Source organism: Diabrotica virgifera, chromosome 6, assembly GCF_917563875.1.
Source record: "Diabrotica virgifera virgifera chromosome 6, PGI_DIABVI_V3a".
In the NCBI taxonomy this organism is placed as follows: Eukaryota; Metazoa; Arthropoda; class Insecta; order Coleoptera; family Chrysomelidae; genus Diabrotica; species Diabrotica virgifera.
In genome coordinates this window covers 19,483,780-19,504,319 of record NC_065448.1, presented here as the reverse complement: position 1 = coordinate 19,504,319, position 20,540 = coordinate 19,483,780, and the positions used below count along the sequence as shown (strand labels likewise).

Genomic DNA, 20,540 nt, shown 5'->3' with positions numbered 1-20,540 from the left:
GACTTTTGTTATTGCAAAAAAATGCTCTCTGGGATAAACAATTTGAATAAGATTTAAACAATCGAATGAATCGCTTTGAAATTTTTATGACATATTAAGCACCAAAGACCCCTTATTTGACAAAAATTTCAAAGCTGTACACTAATTTTTACAACAGTTATTGCGAAAATATTTTTTTGCATTTCCGACCTTTTTTCGCAATTATATTAACAATAAATGAGTATATCAAACTTTGTAGTACGTCATTTTAAAGCTATTTCCATAAGCTCGAAGATATTTGTACTAAAAATACCATAAGTTTCCCTGTTTTCCATTGATTTGAAAAAAAAAGTGAAAAATGCCACTTTTTGACAGTTAGGCAATTGTTATAAATAAAAATGGCCGCCAGATCCTACGCAGGAAATAGTTACAATTTGCTCTTATAGGTATTACCTGTCGAAAAAACGCTTCAGTACCCTGGCTGTTCATGTTCAAGTATCATGGAAGTGGACTATTAATCCATGGGTTATTAAACAGCCAATGATTATGGACCAATATAAAATAATTCTTAGTACTCGAATGTGCAGTAATTTGAAACAGTATAGTAATGTAACACGTTAAAATTGTAGTGTTTCAAATCTATGTTAATGTATTATAGTATTTACTATATATCTTTTTAAAGAGATGAAAAAGGAAAGAAAAGCAGTTAAGGGCAGCCAAAGTCTGAAAATTGAATTTTGTAAGTTTTTTTGGGTTATGATTGAAAATTACTCTCTGAAATCTTCTCTTTCCAACGATATTATGACACATTATAATAGAAAATGTCCATGGTTACAAAATTATTTGTTTTTTGAACGTCTGCACTCAACTGCTACTGAACTGGTAGCTTTCTTTATAGCTTATTAGAGTGTTTTATGTTTTTGCGAATTCTTGAATACTGGGTTTTTTAACCTTTGATGTCAAATATCTCTGGATCCTTAGATGATAGAAGGTCCAAATTTTTACAGCACTTGTAGATAGATAATATCAAGTTCCTGGTAAAGTTTTATTGAAATGTACAAAAACAAGTATGTAAAATAAAAAATAAAATCTAAACTTTTTTGGGTTTTGTTGGAAAAGTATTTTAAATTTTTTTAAAATACATGTTTTTTTTTCACTCTAACTTTACAAAATCTACGCGGAGCTAAACAATACATCTAGATTCAAAATAAAAAAAGTGCTTTGGTTACAGAGATATGTGACATATTGTTAAAATTGTCATTAAATGGGACTTCGGGTGGCCTTAAATAATTATGACAACAGTTAAGCAACACAATGATTATCTAATTTGTTTTAATAATGAAGTAAACAAAAATATACATTACATACAACCTATTTAGATTTAGACACAACTGTAGTATCTCTTTTCTCAATGTTCCTTAGGTGTTTCTTCTTTGTTTTCTTCAGTTTCTTGGTATTTGTGATCACTTGCACAACTTCCGATTTTAACCTATTCTCTTCTTGCTTCTTTAAGTTTGCTCTTCTCCGTTCCTTTCTCTTTTCTTTTTCTTCTTGTTTTGCAGCTTTGATGGAATTCGTTAATTCTTTCACATGCTTCAATTTCTGTCGTAGAGCTTCTTTCCTTTCAAATGAGTTTTTAATTCCTTTGGTTTTTATCACTGTGGAGAATTTTTTCCTTTCGGATTTCCAAATCCTGCCTGACTTTGGTTTACCTCTTGGAACCGCTTCGGGTTTGGAACCACTTCTAAAATCATAGAAGGATATGTTTTAGATAAGGATGAACATAAAAGTTACATACATGGTCGTTTCGGATCACAAAACAAGAATGATGGAGCATAAGGTAAAATATTACTATAAACAATCATAACTTCGAACTGGTCAAAGAGTTTAAATATCTGGAAGCAACAATCACCAATGACAACAAATAGAACAAGCAAGATGTTGAAAAGCATATCGACGGTTGAAAGGCAAAAGTTACCAAACGCCAATTTGGGCGATATTGACATATATTATATATCACTGAAATCAGAAAATTTTTCTGCGTCGATTGGTTGTATCCTCATGCGACTACGATCAAGTTTTTGTCGCTTGGTTACTTAAAATAATTGATATTTTTAACAATTTTCGACGACCAAGCGACTAGAATTTTGTAAATTTAAGAACAACTTTCATTTGGTACTTCTTCCATTTTAATCATTGACAGTTAGTAAGTTTTTATTAGATTGTATTTTAAATGTTTGGGCGCTTAGTGATTTTTTACAAACAATATCTAGAGTTTTTAACATGCTTAAGAAATTTTACCCTACTCGAACATTTTGTTTTTGTCATTTATTACATTTTTTCGCGCATTAATTGAATACCATTTTTGTTTAGTTAATTATATCGAGATGTAACTTTCTTAAAAAAGATCAATAGTTCCTTCTTTCTACCGAAAATAGGTCGAAGTTGTCGCATGGTAATAATTTACCTGCCGTTTTTTACTTTATCGTACTACATACGTAGTATAGTATAATAGATAAAGTTATAGGATCGTGCAAAAATTTTTTTTTCAGATTTCACTTTTTTTGAGACCCCCTGAGTCTAAAAAGCAAATAAAAAACATGTCGGAAGTATGTACGTACGTATGTATGTACGTACGTACGTATGTACGTATGTCGCCACCACCCAGCAAAAACTACCGGACCGATTTAGATGAAATTCGGTATGAGTAAGTTTAAGAAAATTTTGTCGAGAAACTAAGCTTTAAAAAAAACCTCTCAAAGGGGGGCCGAAATAGGGGGGTTATTTAGGGCCCATTTTTGCAAATTTTGACCGAAACGAATGAAATTTAACTCAAAGTTAGCTCATCGATAGTTAAATAGAAATACGGAATTTGAAATTTCCAAATTCAAAATGGCGGCCAACATGGCCGACCGCCCACCCGACACATTTCCCTACCTATCTAAAAACTTGTTTAAGATAAGTTTAATTTGAAAAAGTCGTTATGTAGCCTAAAGATGGGGCTACAAGAAGAATATTATCGTTTTTCAGAAAAAGTTATGGGTTGCCTATATTTAAGGGGTCAAAATTTGACATAACTTTGAACTAGATTTTCTCAAAAATGGCTCCAAGGAATTTGTTTATTTTTTGATATATTTTTGATATCCTATCGGTAAATTCAATGACATTAGTCATATTTCTTAACTCCCCATAGGAGGGGAGTTATGAATTTTTTATAAAAAAATATTCGAGTGCCCGTAACTTCCTTTGTAATAGAAACTAAAATTTGAAATTTCGCAGACATATATGGTACTTTATGTACAGACTGGTACTACTATGGTATGGTATGGTACTACTATGGTACTTTATGTACAGACTGTACTTATGTACTTTATGTTGCAGACATATATGGTATATTATCACAATAAATTTTACCCAAAATATGGCTTCCGGTTAAACCGGAAATAAAAACAAAAATCTTAATTTTTTTAGATACACCCTGTATATTTTTAAATATTTTGAAAGAATGCAAAATTACCTTTTCCATGACATAAAACTCGTTGCTGTAGCTCAAAAACTCGAAAAGTTACAGTAAATAGAAATTTTGCTATAATCTTGTGTGTGTCCTCTCTCACGCGATAGTAGCAGAGCATTATTATAGGGCAGTCTAATGAGGGTATTTGGCTCCGAATTCCATCCTACTACATCGATGTACTTGATATTTTCACAGTAAGCAGGAAATAGCTCAAGAAACAAAATCTACCCTATATACTATGGCGCTTTTATCTTGGGGCGGTTCCCACCCCTTCAAGGGGGTGGAAAATTTGTTGGTCAAAATAAGCACGGAAGTGGCTAGAGAACCTATTTCTAAGCAAAAACTGGTATATACTTTTTTTTGAGAACTCAATACTTTTTGAGTTATGCGTAGTTGAAAATTGGCCATTTTGATTGAAAAATGACACCTTTTCGGACGGTTTTTTGTGAATACGTTAAAAACTATATATCGAACTAAAAACACTATATAAAACATTTCTTTAGATTATAAATAACAAAGAGATTCGTTCCTTCGTAAATGTTCTATTTATAATACAAAAAGAGATATGGTAGGTGAAAAGAGTTTGTTTTTTTGTGCATGCTCAAATTGGTGTATTCAACTTGAAATAACAGAGGAACGGTATGTTTTAGGTGTATAATGCCTAGGTGTATATTACACCTTTTGTAGTGTTTGAAAAGGCCTTTAAAATGGGCACCGTTAAATGTCGGTTAAATTAAAACTAAGCGAGACATGGTGCAAAAAATATATGACTAATGTACTTTAAGGCAAAATGGGAAGTACAGTAGAGCGTCGATTATCCGAACTAATTGGGGGACATGGGTGTTCGGAAAACCGATTTGTTCGGATAATCGAACTATAATGATATAGTCATACATATTTATCCACAAGTGAATAAAAGCCATATTTACATACCTACATATTTATTTATATCTTGATAATGACAAATAGCAATTAAACAAAAAAGTGCAGTCTTTGCAACAATATATTTTTGGATACAAAATTGAAGATATTTAAGCGTTAATTACTAACGCTTGCTTGGTACTCGAGTGTGGGGCGCGGGAGTCGGGAGTTAGGATAACCAATCGTTCGGTTGATCGACGTTTGGATAATCGACGCTTTACTGTACATACATTTAACCCCTCATCCACCAGAATTTAAATGCATTGTTTTTCTTCTGTAATACCTTTTAATACAGTGTTATTTCTACTTTCAAAAAGTTGAATGGGTTTAAAATGAATGGTTTTTGTAAAAAATGTGATCAAATTATAGAATGCATTTTTAAATTTTCTTAAAAATCTTCCTTTTTCTCCATGTAATTCGAAAATAAAAATGTTCCACCCCCGAGAAGTGGTGGGAACCGCCCACATGATAAAAGCGCCATAGTATATAGGATAGACTTTGAATTAGGAGATTGGGCTACTCCCAAAATTTCATTAAAATCCATGCAGTAGGATAGAATTCGGAGGTAATATCTTGTTCTTAATCTCGCGCATTGACTGGCGTAATATAAATAGAATGAAATGCAAATATTGTAAACTATTAATTTCTCAGAAACATGAACACTAATTTGAAATGAAAGTATGACTATAATGGTAGTGGAGCAAAGTATGCTAAATTTGCAGTTACTCAAGCGTTATGGGGACCTATTGGGTTGTGAAGAGTAGGTCCTAAAACCAAAAAAAGTTAAGTAAAGTTTTCCATTTTAGTGGGGACTTTTCCATTTTAAATTTAATTTTCCACTTCCAACAATCGTTTTTTTAGATTATAACGCCATCTATCCATAATTCGAAAAAATGTTTCGAATAAAAGTTACTTATTTTTATGTAAGGAATCCAAATTTGCAATAAAAAATTGGGGCTCCATTTAAGATTTTAAAGTAACCCCCACCCCACCTCCGTGGGGGTTCGTGTTTGGTGCCATTCGATAGATTTTTAAAAAATATTGAATAAGTGTATTTTTTAGTTTTTCTATCTGATGTTCACTTCGCGAAATATCGCGGGATTCGTATTTAAAATATTAAATTTACCCCCACCCCTCTCCGTGAGAAGTCGAGTTTGGTATCATTCGATAGATTTTTGAAAAATATTGAGTATGTATTTTTTAGTTTTTCGATCTGTCATTCATTTCGCCAAAATATTCGCTTTTTTCTTGTAAAATTTTGGGACTCAGCCATTTCCTTACACCCCGCTCAAATCGTCAGATTTTTGAAATATACACTGTTTTGCATGTACTTAACTTACCTTATCTTAATCTGATGATTTCGAGTTTTTCTATCGATATATATTTTTTCGGCCCTCCCTTAACGAACTCCCCTGCATTAAGAGCCAATATACGATAGAGGTACATTTTCAGGGTACAAGGTTTCTCCCCATGTAATAATCTGACGCGCCTGAGTAACTGCAAAAATCCCCACTTGGGCTCCCCTACCATAATATTCTATTGATTTATGCAATAATCTATACATCTATAGTGTGTCCCCGAAATATGGCGTCGAACATTTTCTCAAACGCAGGAATTAATGATGCGTAGAACCATAAAATATTTTCAAGTATACAAGGTGTTTCTAAAATATCAAAATAACGAGTAACTTTGTTATTTTTATAGAATGCCAGTATCTAGTACGATAACGATAACGATAATAGATCGGTACGATAAAGTTCTCGGGCGGCCCTTCCGTCCAGCGTTTTTACGTTTTTGTTGCTTAGATATAATATTATATTTCTTTAAAAAGGAAATTTTAAAAGGAATTTTATCATTATTGCACGTAACCTGTTCCGCCGTTTAGAAGGGCTCCAAATCATAGTTTGATTTGTAGTTAGTAACAGAATACCGGTCAGTGTGCTTCGAAATTGTGGAATAGCTAAAATCGATATTTTTACTATTGGGTATTACTATTATAACTTATTTTTGAATCAACAGTATTGTTTTATTAATATAATGGAGAGTAGAAAACGAATACATAACATCCTAAACCTAGCTTTGGCAAGAGCAGGGGCATCTACCAAAGATTTACCTTCGGTAAGTACCCAGATTTATAATATTTTAGTGTTTCTTATACTACATTAGTGTTTGGTGTTTTTTATTTATTTATTTTACGAGAAAACCCCATTAACAAATTACAATTAACAAAATAAATAACAATATGTAAACAGATTGAAAATAAACTTAATTCTAAATTAAAAATTTAAAATAAATTATTTCCATTATACATTATCATATACACCCTTAAATAGAGACTAGGTTACATCACGTCATATTGCAATCTAAAAATTTATGCTCCTTAACTGACTTTTAAAATAATATAAACTAATACCAAAGACCTCTAGATGATACTGATTTATAATTCTTGCATATCTATCTAAAGGAGAGTAGTAACCAAAGTTTGTTCTGTGAAATGGTACAAAAAATGAGATAGAACGATTTCTCCTATTTCTTGAGGGAATCCCAATGTGTAATTGATTCAATAGATCTGTACAATATATTGTACAATTTACTAATTTGTACAGAAATATTAATCCAGCACAAATCCTGCGATCTACCAGGGATTGTAACTTAAGTTGCTTTTCAATTTCACTATCCAGTAGAACTCCAATTATCCGGATTAATTGGGACCGGACCCGATCCGGATAATCAAAAATCCGAATAATTGGATTTTTCTCGAAAAAGGCCTTTTCCGGAAAAGAAACGTAATTACAGCCAAACACAATGGAGAACATATACGGTATTTATTATGAAAAACAATATAGTATACACAACAATATGTAAATGATAAAGTTTACATTACGTAATATTGACACACAATACTGAATCACAGTAAAATGAATTATTTTTTTACAAACTTGATTTTTTCTTTTTCTCAATCTGATCCGGATAATTGGAGTCCGGATAATTGGAGTTCTACTGTACTCATGATCTACTATAATCAACTTAAGTTTATAAGAGCACACCCGCAAGAATTTATGCTGAATGCTTTCAATTGTTGTAATGTGCACTGCATGATATGGAGACCATATCACCGAAGCATACTCTAATCTAGACCTAACTAATGAACAATAAACAATTTTGAATGTATTTACAGAAAAAGCTTTACAACTCCTAACTATAAAACCTAGCATTTTTTATGATTTCACTGTAATTGTATTAATGTGTTCCACAAAAGTTAAGTTTTCATCAAAAATAACCCCTAAATCCTTAATTTTAGAAACATAATTCAGTGTTATCCCTTGTAATGAATAAGAAGTATTCAATTTTCTAATTCCTTTAAAGAAGCTTATGTGACAACATTTAGAAATGTTTAACCTTAGCTTATTTATCCTACACCATTGATCTAATCTATCAACATCTTCCTGCAGAAGTTTTTGATCCTCCAACCTGGCAATTACTCTAAAAAATTTCAAATCATCTGCAAAACCCAGGGCTTCACAGTTCTTAAAACATTCAAAAATACTATTTACAAATGAAACAAAGAAAATCGGAGAACCGTGTCCTCCTTGGGGAACTCCTGAGGTAACATTTATAGAATCTGAATGATACGCACCTATTTTAACTCTTTGCTGACGGTCAGACAAAAAGCTCTTAATCCATTTTAGAGTGTCTATGCTAAACCCAACATTATAAAGCCTATTGAGTAATGTGTGGTGATCTACTTGGTCAAAGGCTTTGGAAAAATCAGTATATATAGAATCCACTTGTTGAAAGTTTTCAAGTGCTTTTGTAATTTGCATCTGATACGATAATAAATTGGTGACCGTAGATCTACCTGCACAAAAGCCATGTTGGTTATTGGATATTAATCCTCTACAGAGCCACTTCAATTGATCACTTACTAAGCTATCAAATAGTTTTGGGATTGATGACTGGATACAGACACTCCTATAGTTAGTAACAAGATTTTTTGCCCCACTTTTAAATATAGGCATTATAAAACTATGCTTCCATTTATCTGGAAATATTGAGCACTTCAAAGATTGATTATATACCTATTAAATATAATGGAACAACTAAAGTGTAAATACAGTGCTTAAGTAAACTGTTTGGTACCCCATCTGGACCTAGTGTGTTTTTATTAGGAAGCTCCAAGATTTTGTTAAAAATTTCTACTTTTGAAATATAAGTGAAGTTAAAACTTTCAGAAACATTTTCAGGTATCTCTATTGACAGTGAATCATCCTGGTTCCTGGAAGTATATACTGATTCAAAAAAGTTTTTAAACAATGCAACACTTTCTTGACCATTTCTGGCTTGTTTGTGATGGCAGAGAATGATTTGACTTTAAGTCTCGGATATATTTCCAAAAATATCTAGGATTTAATTTAAATTCTTGATCCACCTTAATTAAATAGTGTTGCCAACATACCTCCCTGACTCATTTACACTCCCCTCGCAACCTAGAAAACTCATTATAACTAGCATAGGATTTCGTATGGACATAGGCTCTGTGTGCTGCTCTTTTAAGGTAACAAAGATTTCTAAGCTCAGATGAAAACCACTTAGGATACGTCCCAGTTTTATATTTCTTTAGAGGCTGTGACGTTCCGCCCCTTATAGAATCCATTATTGATGGGAAGATATTATTTCATTATTTTTAGAATTATTTTCTTTCAATGGTTATTAAAATATAACATAACACCATCACAGAATTTTAAATGCTTGTGACGTCACATTTTAAGTGTGGCAACATTGGTTTGCTTGCGTTTGACAGCGTATCGATGGGAGAGGGGAATTGAATTGCCCACGGAGATCGTCAGCCAGCTAACGAGAGGGCATTGGCTTTCTAGAAGTGTGTCGGATATTTTACCCACAATTTCAAGATCCAAATTATAATTAAAGATTGAATCCATCCAGCATTAGGGAATATAAAGTTATTAGTGAATACGAAGTTGAAGAATTTGAATGCAGATTTAAAATGAGTTCCGGCCTGCCACCACTATGAAATCATAAAAAAAAAGAAAACCTAAGACCACCAAGGTAGACCACTTCTAGAAAGACGGTCACTAGGAGACCAGCCTGGAAGATCTCCATATCTATCTTTTTCGCCTGTACCTTCAACTGGTTTTTTTTTCCACCTGTTTTCTTGTACCTCCAGCAGGACAGTTGCAAGAGGGAGTTAGCACCCCCTTGTGCTCATTGCATCCCGGTCAATTTGGGGAATACACAGCAAGGAACGCACCGCAAGGAACATTGGAAGATTGTGAAAAGGGGTTTGTGTTGATGAACATTCGGTTTGCTCTAAGTAAAAATTTAGACTGTTTTTTGTGATTTTCAGGATACTTAGTTTATTCATATAGGTACTTTATAAATTTATTGCACATAACCTTTCCCTTTTCAAGATTTTTATAGTATTACAGAACAGTATAATAATTGATAGCGTTCCCCAAAGCTGCGTAACCTCCATGGTGAGAATCTCTGAGCTCAGATACTTTCCCATACAATAGTGTTGGTACTCTTATATTTTTTTTATTATTCTTTGGCTTGTTTCCCTTTTATATAACTATTTAAACTCCTTTAATTATTTTAGTATATTTTAAATTAAATTTTTCAAATTAACTTCAAATATCATTAAAAATTTCTATTATTCAAATTATTTAACTTTAACTATTAATTTTTATATTAAATTCGAATAAATCCCTAGTACCCATCCCCTCAGGAAGGTACTAGTTTTACTTGCCATTATTATTAAGAACCACGAGTCGGTAAAAGGATCTTTGGTATCCAGAACTCCGTTGGTTCACTTAGGGACTTGGTACCCGTCAACTCATTGAGTTGTACATACATATATTAAATATCTTGTTCATATTATCAGGTAGTATTGAATTAAGTGTACGTATGATATTCGTACCATTGTTATTGGGTGAGGGTAGTTACTGCTAACCAAGTGTAAGTTGTACTTTCTGTATTAGAGGTACCCTTATTCAGATTTTCTAACCTTATTAAGATTATTCTTAGATTATATTTGTAAGGTAATTCTGTAAATGACTTTCACTAGTATTTTTTTTTTGTCATGTTAGAGTTACATACTAGTTACTTGTCTTAACTCGGAGATTGTGAAAATCTGGTAGTTACATTCAATAAATATACATTTATTGTGATTTTTTTTTCTTATTACTCCTTTATCTTGATAATATATTTTATAACTTAATAATCTTTAATAACATTTAACCTACTTGTACTACAAATTTAATATACTCTATAGCAGCGTAGAATACCTGGAAGAGGGTTAACCCAGTTATCCTTCTTCTGGCGCCCAAAAATTTATTCTATTTTCATTATATTATTATATTTACCTTATCTACTTTGTGAACAGTGTCTTAATATCTTCTTTTCTAGCCATCATTGTCATTTCCTTTAATTTATTGTCCAGCCAGAAATAGCCGTGCAAATTGGCCGAATCCTTCCTTGAGTGTCAAGTGGCCATTCTCTTGCATATTGAGCTAGCTATTCAAGTTACATCTATCTATTCATAATTTTCCATCTCCAGTCCTATATCAAGTCTATACTCTTTGTCTTTACATCTTCCCATACAAGTACTACTGCGAAGTAGTATTTTAGTTACTTCAGCTTCTTCCAACGTAGAAGCCACACATTTTTGTTCCTTTGGCTACATTAAGTAGATCTTCTTTTTCCTACTTCTGTTGGAGTTTATCACTCTCTGTGCATTCACTCCAACAGAAAATCTTCTTCTAACAGGTTACATTGGCGCCCAACGTTTTAGCATTTTTATCTAATGACAGATTGCTCTAATACTGCTTCTGGTGGCGTATTATTTCAGTTGAAGGATGGCTCTGAACACCCAATAGCTTACACTAGTAAGAAGTTGAATAAGGCCCAGAAAAACTATTCAACCACAGAGAAAGAACTCTTAGCTATCATCCATGGGTTAGAAGCGTTTCGTTATTATTTGGAAGGTCGTAATTTCACTATAATTACGGACCATAGTTCCTTGGTATGGCTTCATAGTATGAAAAACCCTTCTCAGAGACTTTCTCGATGGATATGTAAACTGGCTGCCTATTCATATAAGATTGTCCATAGAAAGGCAAACGGGGTCGTGGTTGCAGATGCTCTTTCACGTGTCCACGATATTAATGTCCTAGATCTGTCTTCTTTAACCCCTGATGTGTGGTATCAGAATATGATTGATAGGGTTACTCAAGACCCACAAAAATATCCTGATTTTAAGGTAGAGAATAATGTTCTGTACAAACACACCTTTAGTCCGATAGAGTCCTTATCCAACATGTCGGAGTGGAAAATAGTTGTGCCTACGCCAAATAGGGAAAATATTCTGCATATGTTTCATGATGAAGTTACAGCTGGTCATTTTGGGTTTTATAAGACATATCACCGCATTGCTGAATTATATTATTGGCCTGGCATGCGGAAGTCTATTAAAAGGTACATTTCTAAATGCATGGTTTGTGCTACTTGCAAACCAAGTAACCTACCACAAGCTGGACTTATGGGTTCCTTCAGAAACATCAATTTTCCTTGGCAGATGATCTCAATGGATCTCATTGGACCGTATCCTCGGAGCTACAAGGGTAATACCTATTGCCTGGTAGTTGTGGATTATTTCACTAAATTTCCTTTAGTTTGTCCTCTTCGTCAGGCCACAACTCCAGCAATTTTGAAATATTTGGAGGAACAAGTCTTTTTGGTGTACGGTGTTCCCCAAATTGTGTCATGTGACAATGGTCCTCAGTTTGTATCAAAGGCCTTTAAAGATCTTTTAGCTAAATATAAGGTTCAAAAGACCTTTTACAATGCTGCCTACCATCCACAAGCAAATCATACTGAGAGAGTAAATCGCAGTATTGTCACAGCTCTAAGGTCCTATACCTACCCGGATCACCGAGCTTGGGATCAATATATCCATTCCATAGCTCAGGCCATAAGGACTTCTGTCCATGAAGTGACCCAGTGCTCCCCAGCATATCTGAATTTTGGTAGAAATGTTGCGTTATCAGGTGCTTATTTTGGATTAATTTCAGACAATTCCGAAAACCTTCCTCAAATATCTGAGAAACTTCATCGCTTAGATGATCTCCAGACGTTACCTCATATTTTCTCAGACATTAGGAAGAAGTTAAAATCTTCTTACCTAAGGAACCAGCAGCACTATAATTTGAGGAAACGAGATCTGCGATTCTTTGTTGGTGATCGAGTCTTAAAGCGCAATTTTGTCAAATCCAGTAAGGGTGATGCCATTTCTGCAAAGTTGTGCCAGAAATATGTTCCGTGTACTGTATTAAGGGTAGTATCTCCTTTGATTTATGAATTAAAGGACAATTCGACTAATAAGCGAATTGGTCAATTTCATGTAAAGGATTTACTGCCTGACAATACCATGGACGATGCTGATTCAACTTCATCGGAAGAAGATTAGCTTAACAGGGTTGTTGAGCTAATCCCTTCCTGTGGTTGCCTTTAGCTCGTTGTAATTATGGATTAGAATTAGGTTTAATTTTTTAATCACTCGATAGTGCAAGTCCATAGTTCAATTTTCATCCTTCGGCATGGTTTAATGACTTCTCACTTCTTAAGTACTAGGTACCGAAGAATTATTCTGTAATACCGCTTATACGAGTTTATCATTTTTTTTGTATTATGAGTTGCAGTTTAATCATTAGGGATCAATACTCTTCAGTATTAATCCAGGCAGTAGTACTACCAAGTTTGATAACCTCCACTTGTATTTTCGGTTTGCTTACTCAACCTCTTACAATAAAAGAGCTGTTGATTATTATATATTTAGATATTTGGATATGTAGGCTCATATTAGTACTCTCGCTGAATATAGATGGAACTATGTTACACTACCATATCTTAGATTATGTGTTATATTTTGGATATTTGATTACCTACTTATTATTATTTTTTTATATTATTTTTATATCATGTAAGTATTGGATTTGCCATATTGGAAAGATGGGGTTTTTAATTTGTTATTGGGTTACGCTATTGACATTTGTCACGGACATGTTAGATACTTTACAATAATTCAGATCCTTATTTTCTCCACAGTATAATTCTGGAATGAGTTTGGAATTTTGGTTTATAGATGAATTCTTGAGTCTTTCATATTTCTTCTTATGAACTAGTCTGTTAATGCTCAAAGTTGGTGAATACGTGGGTTCGAAATTCAGCAACTGATCACTGCTATCCGATTTCGTAATCCATGTCTTTCATGGTTGAGTATGCGGATGTTTATGCATGATAATATTTCCGGTCGGGAAACGGTGCGCAACATTTCCTAACCATTCTTGTGTAATTAGTCCAGATATTCCAGGCACGTTTTCACACGATAATAGGGAAGTTTAGTTTGCTTATTTTATGTCTCTTAGTTCATAGTATATTGATGCTTTGATTATCCATATACGTAGAGTCGTAATGTTAGTGATCAACCCGTCGGGACAAATTATTGATTTTCTTTTTAGTAGATTCCCTCTTCTATCCTCAGGCATTAGTTGTTGCTTAGATTCAGGAATATCTCCTGGATAATCCTATGTATGTTCAAATGAATATACAGTCTTATAAAAAAAATTGGGAGCTCGTTCCCGTCATATTTTGTATTTACCATAGAGTCATAGTACTTATAAGCTACCCTTCATTTTTATTATTTAGTTTAGATAGGCTCATATTACCGAATGAGGGAAGATGTAGAGCTAATTTAGTTATTTATTTAGTATTAGTGGGAATTGGTCCATAAATTTTCCTGATCGTTCTTCTTTGGATATGCTCTTATAAATCTGGTGTCCATTGATAGTCCGATTTTGGATTGAGTGTCCAATTCCACATTTAGTTTGGTTAATGTGTTTGGATTCGTTTGGTATGTTTACTATTTGTATTATTCGGTATTGGTGAGAATTGTTCCATAAATCTTCCTGATTGTTCTTCTCTGGATATGCCATTACAAATCTGGTGTCCATTGTTATTCCAATTTTGGATTGAGTGTTCGATTATTCTTCACTAATTTTAGTTATTGATTTATTTGGTGACTTTAGTATATTTACTTGCGTTAGGGTATGAATTGGCTCACACCTTTGCCTGGTTGTTCGTCCTTGGATATACCCTTTATAAATCTGATGTCCAGGGATAGTACAACTTTGGATTTGCTGCCAATTCGACACTTATTTGTCATTATAAATTAAATCTCATCTGTAGGTTGTTTGGCTTTTTAAAAAAAAAAAAAAAAAAAAAAAAAAACACCAGTCACGTTTACTAGGACTTCGGGTCATCTTTTGCAATTCCTGTTAGTTGCTGCAGTGACCATCCTGCTTTCCCTTGATTATTAGTTGTGATTATTTGTAATCTTGCGAATCAACGGGGAATGATACACTAAGTACTACTACTTTAGTTTAATATGTGAAAAAAAAAAAATTTTTTAATTAAAATTTTTTTTCTCGTGGTCAAAAGGGAATGTGACGTTCCGCCCCTTATAGAATCCATTATTGATGGGAAGATATTATTTCATTATTTTTAGAATTATTTTCTTTCAATGGTTATTAAAATATAACATAACACCATCACAGAATTTTAAATGCTTGTGACGTCACATTTTAAGTGTGGCAACATTGGTTTGCTTGCGTTTGACAGCGTATCGATGGGAGAGGGGAATTGAATTGCCCACGGAGATCGTCAGCCAGCTAACGAGAGGGCATTGGCTTTCTAGAAGTGTGTCGGATATTTTACCCACAATTTCAAGATCCAAATTATAATTAAAGATTGAATCCATCCAGCATTAGGGAATATAAAGTTATTAGTGAATACGAAGTTGAAGAATTTGAATGCAGATTTAAAATGAGTTCCGGCCTGCCACCACTATGAAATCATAAAAAAAAAGAAAACCTAAGACCACCAAGGTAGACCACTTCTAGAGAGACGGTCACTAGGAGACCAGCCTGGAAGATCTCCATATCTATCTTTTTCGCCTGTACCTTCAACTGGTTTTTTTTTCCACCTGTTTTCTTGTACCTCCAGCAGGACAGTTGCAAGAGGGAGTTAGCACCCCCTTGTGCTCATTGCATCCCGGTCAATTTGGGGAATACACAGCAAGGAACGCACCGCAAGGAACATTGGAAGATTGTGAAAAGGGGTTTGTGTTGATGAACATTCGGTTTGCTCTAAGTAAAAATTTAGACTGTTTTTTGTGATTTTCAGGATACTTAGTTTATTCATATAGGTACTTTATAAATTTATTGCACATAACCTTTCCCTTTTCAAGATTTTTATAGTATTACAGAACAGTATAATAATTGATAGCGTTCCCCAAAGCTGCGTAACCTCCATGGTGAGAATCTCTGAGCTCAGATACTTTCCCATACAATAGTGTTGGTACTCTTATATTTTTTTTATTATTCTTTGGCTTGTTTCCCTTTTATATAACTATTTAAACTCCTTTAATTATTTTAGTATATTTTAAATTAAATTTTTCAAATTAACTTCAAATATCATTAAAAATTTCTATTATTCAAATTATTTAACTTTAACTATTAATTTTTATATTAAATTCGAATAAATCCCTAGTACCCATCCCCTCAGGAAGGTACTAGTTTTACTTGCCATTATTATTAAGAACCACGAGTCGGTAAAAGGATCTTTGGTATCCAGAACTCCGTTGGTTCACTTAGGGACTTGGTACCCGTCAACTCATTGAGTTGTACATACATATATTAAATATCTTGTTCATATTATCAGGTAGTATTGAATTAAGTGTACGTATGATATTCGTACCATTGTTATTGGGTGAGGGTAGTTACTGCTAACCAAGTGTAAGTTGTACTTTCTGTATTAGAGGTACCCTTATTCAGATTTTCTAACCTTATTAAGATTATTCTTAGATTATATTTGTAAGGTAATTCTGTAAATGACTTTCACTAGTATTTTTTTTTGTCATGTTAGAGTTACATACTAGTTACTTGTCTTAACTCGGAGATTGTGAAAATCTGGTAGTTACATTCAATAAATATACATTTATTGTGATTTTTTTTTCTTATTACTCCTTTATCTTGATAATATATTTTATAACTTAATAATCTTTAATAACATTTAACCTACTTGTACTACAAATTTAATATACTCTATAGCAGCGTAGAATACCTGGAAGAGGGTTAACCCAGTTATCCTTCTTCTGGCGCCCAAAAATTTATTCTATTTTCATTATATTATTATATTTACCTTATCTACTTTGTGAACAGTGTCTTAATATCTTATTTTCTAGCCATCATTGTCATTTCCTTTAATTTATTGTCCAGCCAGAAATAGCCGTGCAAATTGGCCGAATCCTTCCTTGAGTGTCAAGTGGCCATTCTCTTGCATATTGAGCTAGCTATTCAAGTTACATCTATCTATTCATAATTTTCCATCTCCAGTCCTATATCAAGTCTATACTCTTTGTCTTTACATCTTCCCATACAAGTACTACTGCGAAGTAGTATTTTAGTTACTTCAGCTTCTTCCAACGTAGAAGCCACACATTTTTGTTCCTTTGGCTACATTAAGTAGATCTTCTTTTCCTACTTCTGTTGGAGTTTATCACTCTCTGTGCATTCACTCCAACAGAAAATCTTCTTCTAACAGGTTACAAGGCACAAAAAAAGAAATTCCCAAACTCAAGACTTCATAAAAAACCTCCAAAGATGTATTTATATCCTGGTACAACAGACACCGCTCCCAATCTATACCTGCCAAATAATCATTAAGACCCAAGTAGTTGGCATTTTGAAAATCATAGTAATAGTCTTCATAAAATAAACCAGAGGGATCCTGTTTCTTATAAATATTTCTAATAATACATTCATAACTGACTAACTGTTAATGGTGTTACTAACTTCTTCTTCTTCCTTCTTCCTATACTCCCTCCGCCTCTTATATTTCCCTGTATTATCAGTCTTAGCATTTCATATCGCTGTCCCCTCATTGCGTGCCCCAGATATTGTAACTTTCTTATTTTTAATGTGTTTATTATTTCGGATTCTTTAACCAATTCTCGCAATACTTCTGTGTTCGTTTTCTTCTGTGGCCATGCTTTTCTAAGCATCCTTCTGTAACACCACATTTCAAATGACTGTAGCTTATTTATGTGTTCTTGCTTTAATGTCCAGCATTCGAGTTCATATTGCAGTATCTACATAAGCTAAAGTCTTTGTAGCAGATAACTGTTTTCATTTTTACAAACGCTTTACTGTTATATAAATAGGTCACTGGTACTTAGTAGAAATATCTTAACATTTGCAAGTGTAGCAGTATGCCAAGAAATCAGTAAATATTTCGAATAAGAAATTTATACATTTCACTGATCATGCATGTCGTACAGATAAAGACGACACGATTCAAAGTAAGATTTGTTATTAATATGATAATTACTGTATATTATATTTTTTAGTTTTCTAGTTCAACCATTTTACCTGTTACAAAACATGAATGATTTTCAGATAGGTCATATTTCTGAAAATACATTCAAAAATTTATCAGGTTTAGTCAATTTTACCAGTTCCGATAATAAAAATTAGTCACTTTCAGTATTTTTTTCCAGTTGAAGGCAAAAAAATATAGTCGGTTGGTAACTTTTCCTGGTTGCGATTTAGCAGAAAATATTACTAATCGACACTATTTCATAAAGTAATAAAAAATACATAGTCTACAAAGGGTAGTTTATAAAGTATCTAAACTGCATTTAAAGTTCGTTGGAATTATGACAATAAAACCACTTAATCCTATTTTATGCATTTTTTTTTTCAAAATTTCAAACTTTAAACCGCTCTAGTGTAAAGTTAACCAAATGTCGCTTGGTCATTTTTGCCTTTCAGCCGTCGATATAATGGAAGGAAGCAGATCTCTCTTTGCAATGCAATATCTAATGAAATTAAAACTTCTCTCACAAAGTGCAAAAATCCCAATATATAAGACAATAAATATAACCAGCAGTCACTTATGGAAGCAAAACATGGATGCTAACAAAGAGAGAAGTAAATAAATTGCTGGTATGGGAAAATAAAATCCTTCAAGTGAAATATGGTCGTTTCAGACAGTGTGACAAAAGAATGGAGGCACAGATACAAATAACAAGTTAGAGAAAGGAAAATCTAGTCAGATATATAAAGGCCAATAGACTAAAGCAGGACACGTGATACACAGTAACAACAATGGCCTTATCAACAATTAGTCCTGTCGCCAGGGGGGGTACAACAGCCTCCTTAATTCAGATGGACTTACCCAAGTTTTTTTATATATTTTGACCCGCAGAATACGAATTTTTTGGGTAACAGTCGATCCGGATGTCGATAAGATTGTTATAGACCAGTGGTTCCCAACCTTTTATGTCTCGCGACCCACCTTCTGATGTTTTTCCATATTCGCGACCCATCCCTCACCCATGATGATACGCTATTCTGTACTCTGTACGCTACTTAGCTACTGTAAGAGCCACGCCGCGGCCCACCTGAAATGTGCCCGCGACCCACTAGTGGGTCGCGACCCACCGGTTGGGAAACGCTGTTATAGACAAAGAACTTGAGGAATTACATAACAGTGATTTCTCGCAAAACAAAACATATTTTTGTATTTTTTGGGTCATTCTAGGCAAAAAATGTTCTGACAAGTTTTTTCGTAGGATGCATAGTTTTCGAGGTAACCGCGGTTAAACTTTCAAAAAATCGAAAAATTGCAATTTTTGAACCCGAATAACTTTTGATTAAAAAATAAAGTAGCAATTCTGCTTACCACATTTGAAAGTTTAAGTCAAATTATATCAGTTTTGATTATTTGCATTGCCAAAAATTTATTATTTTATTGTTAAACAAAGCTATAAACACCTAGTGGGTGAGTGATATTTTCAATGATTTCTCATTTAAAATCGAACGAGTAGGTAGAGTAGCTACAAGTGCAAGCGAGGCAATTTCTACATAGCATGCGTTAAAACGCATGTATTAGGCACGGGAAACACTATGTGTTTACAGCTTTTTTTAACAAAAAAAAAAAAATAAATTTTTAGCAATGCAAATAATTAAAACCGATATAATTTGACTTAACCTTTTAAATGCGGTAAGCAGAATTGCTGCTTTATTTTTTAATCAAAAGTTATTCGGGTTCAAAAATTGCAATTTTTCGATTTTTTGAAAGTTCAACCGCGGTTATCTCGAAAACTATGCATTCTACGAAAAAACTTGTAGAAATATTTTTTGCTTAAAATGACCCAAAAAATACAAAAAGATGTTTTGTTTTGCGAGAAATCGCTGTTATGTAATTCCTCAAGTTCTTTGTCTATAACAATCTTATCGACATCCGGATCAGCTGTTACCCAAAAAATTCGTATTCTACGGGTCAAAATATATAAAAAAAACTTGGGTAAGTCCATCTGAATTAAGGAGGCCGTTGTACCCCCCCTGGCGACAGGACTAAATGTATTTTGGGAAAGACCAGATGATAGAAGGTTTGTAGGACGATCTAGAAAAAGTGGAAAGTTGCAGACATAGAGGATCTGAAGAAAATGGGAGAGATAGGTGAAATAGTGGAATAGAACCGACAAACATGGAACGCAATAGTAAATGCACCAAAGTCTCATGAAGAGGTGTAACGCCGTTGATGATGATAACATTCAGGAAACAATTATTGTGAAAAAATAAAAACATACACACCTGGTTTTTGTTGTTTTTGCATTTGAATAATTTGTATTTACAGCAGGAGTTTCTGCATTGGCTTCTTTTTGTTGTGATTTAGCCATATTGTAGTAATATAAAAGTATAAAACACGTTTAAATATATCAACAAATGTAACTAACCCAACTTTTTCTTCTTTTTTTTTATTATTGATGTATTGTAGCTACTTTCAGCAGTTGTCAATAATTCTAAAGTCAAACACTTTTAAATGATTTCCATAATACATTCATACACGTAGAATAAAATGGGCAACAGGATACCAAAATAATGTTTTTAGGGACTATTTTTGAAAACACGAGAAATGGGAGTTCGGTGCCAGAATAGCAAAAAAGAATAAAGCTTAAGTCAGTTTAAGAGCAATAATGAGTTCA

General features: G+C 33.3%; 1 protein-coding gene across 1 annotated transcript; it reads right to left on the bottom strand.

Annotated features, from left to right (window-relative positions):
* Positions 1-1,294: 1,294 nt before the first annotated feature.
* LOC114330323 (coiled-coil domain-containing protein 86) lies at positions 1,295-20,329 on the bottom strand. Its single transcript, XM_028279645.2, has 2 exons — positions 20,149-20,329; positions 1,295-1,723 (listed from the first exon to the last, which is right to left on the bottom strand). The coding sequence occupies exons 1-2, from the start codon at positions 20,232-20,234 to the stop codon at positions 1,351-1,353; spliced, it is 459 nt and encodes a 152-aa protein (XP_028135446.2). The 5' UTR covers positions 20,235-20,329; the 3' UTR covers positions 1,295-1,350.
* Between the last annotated feature and the right edge of the window lie 211 nt (positions 20,330-20,540).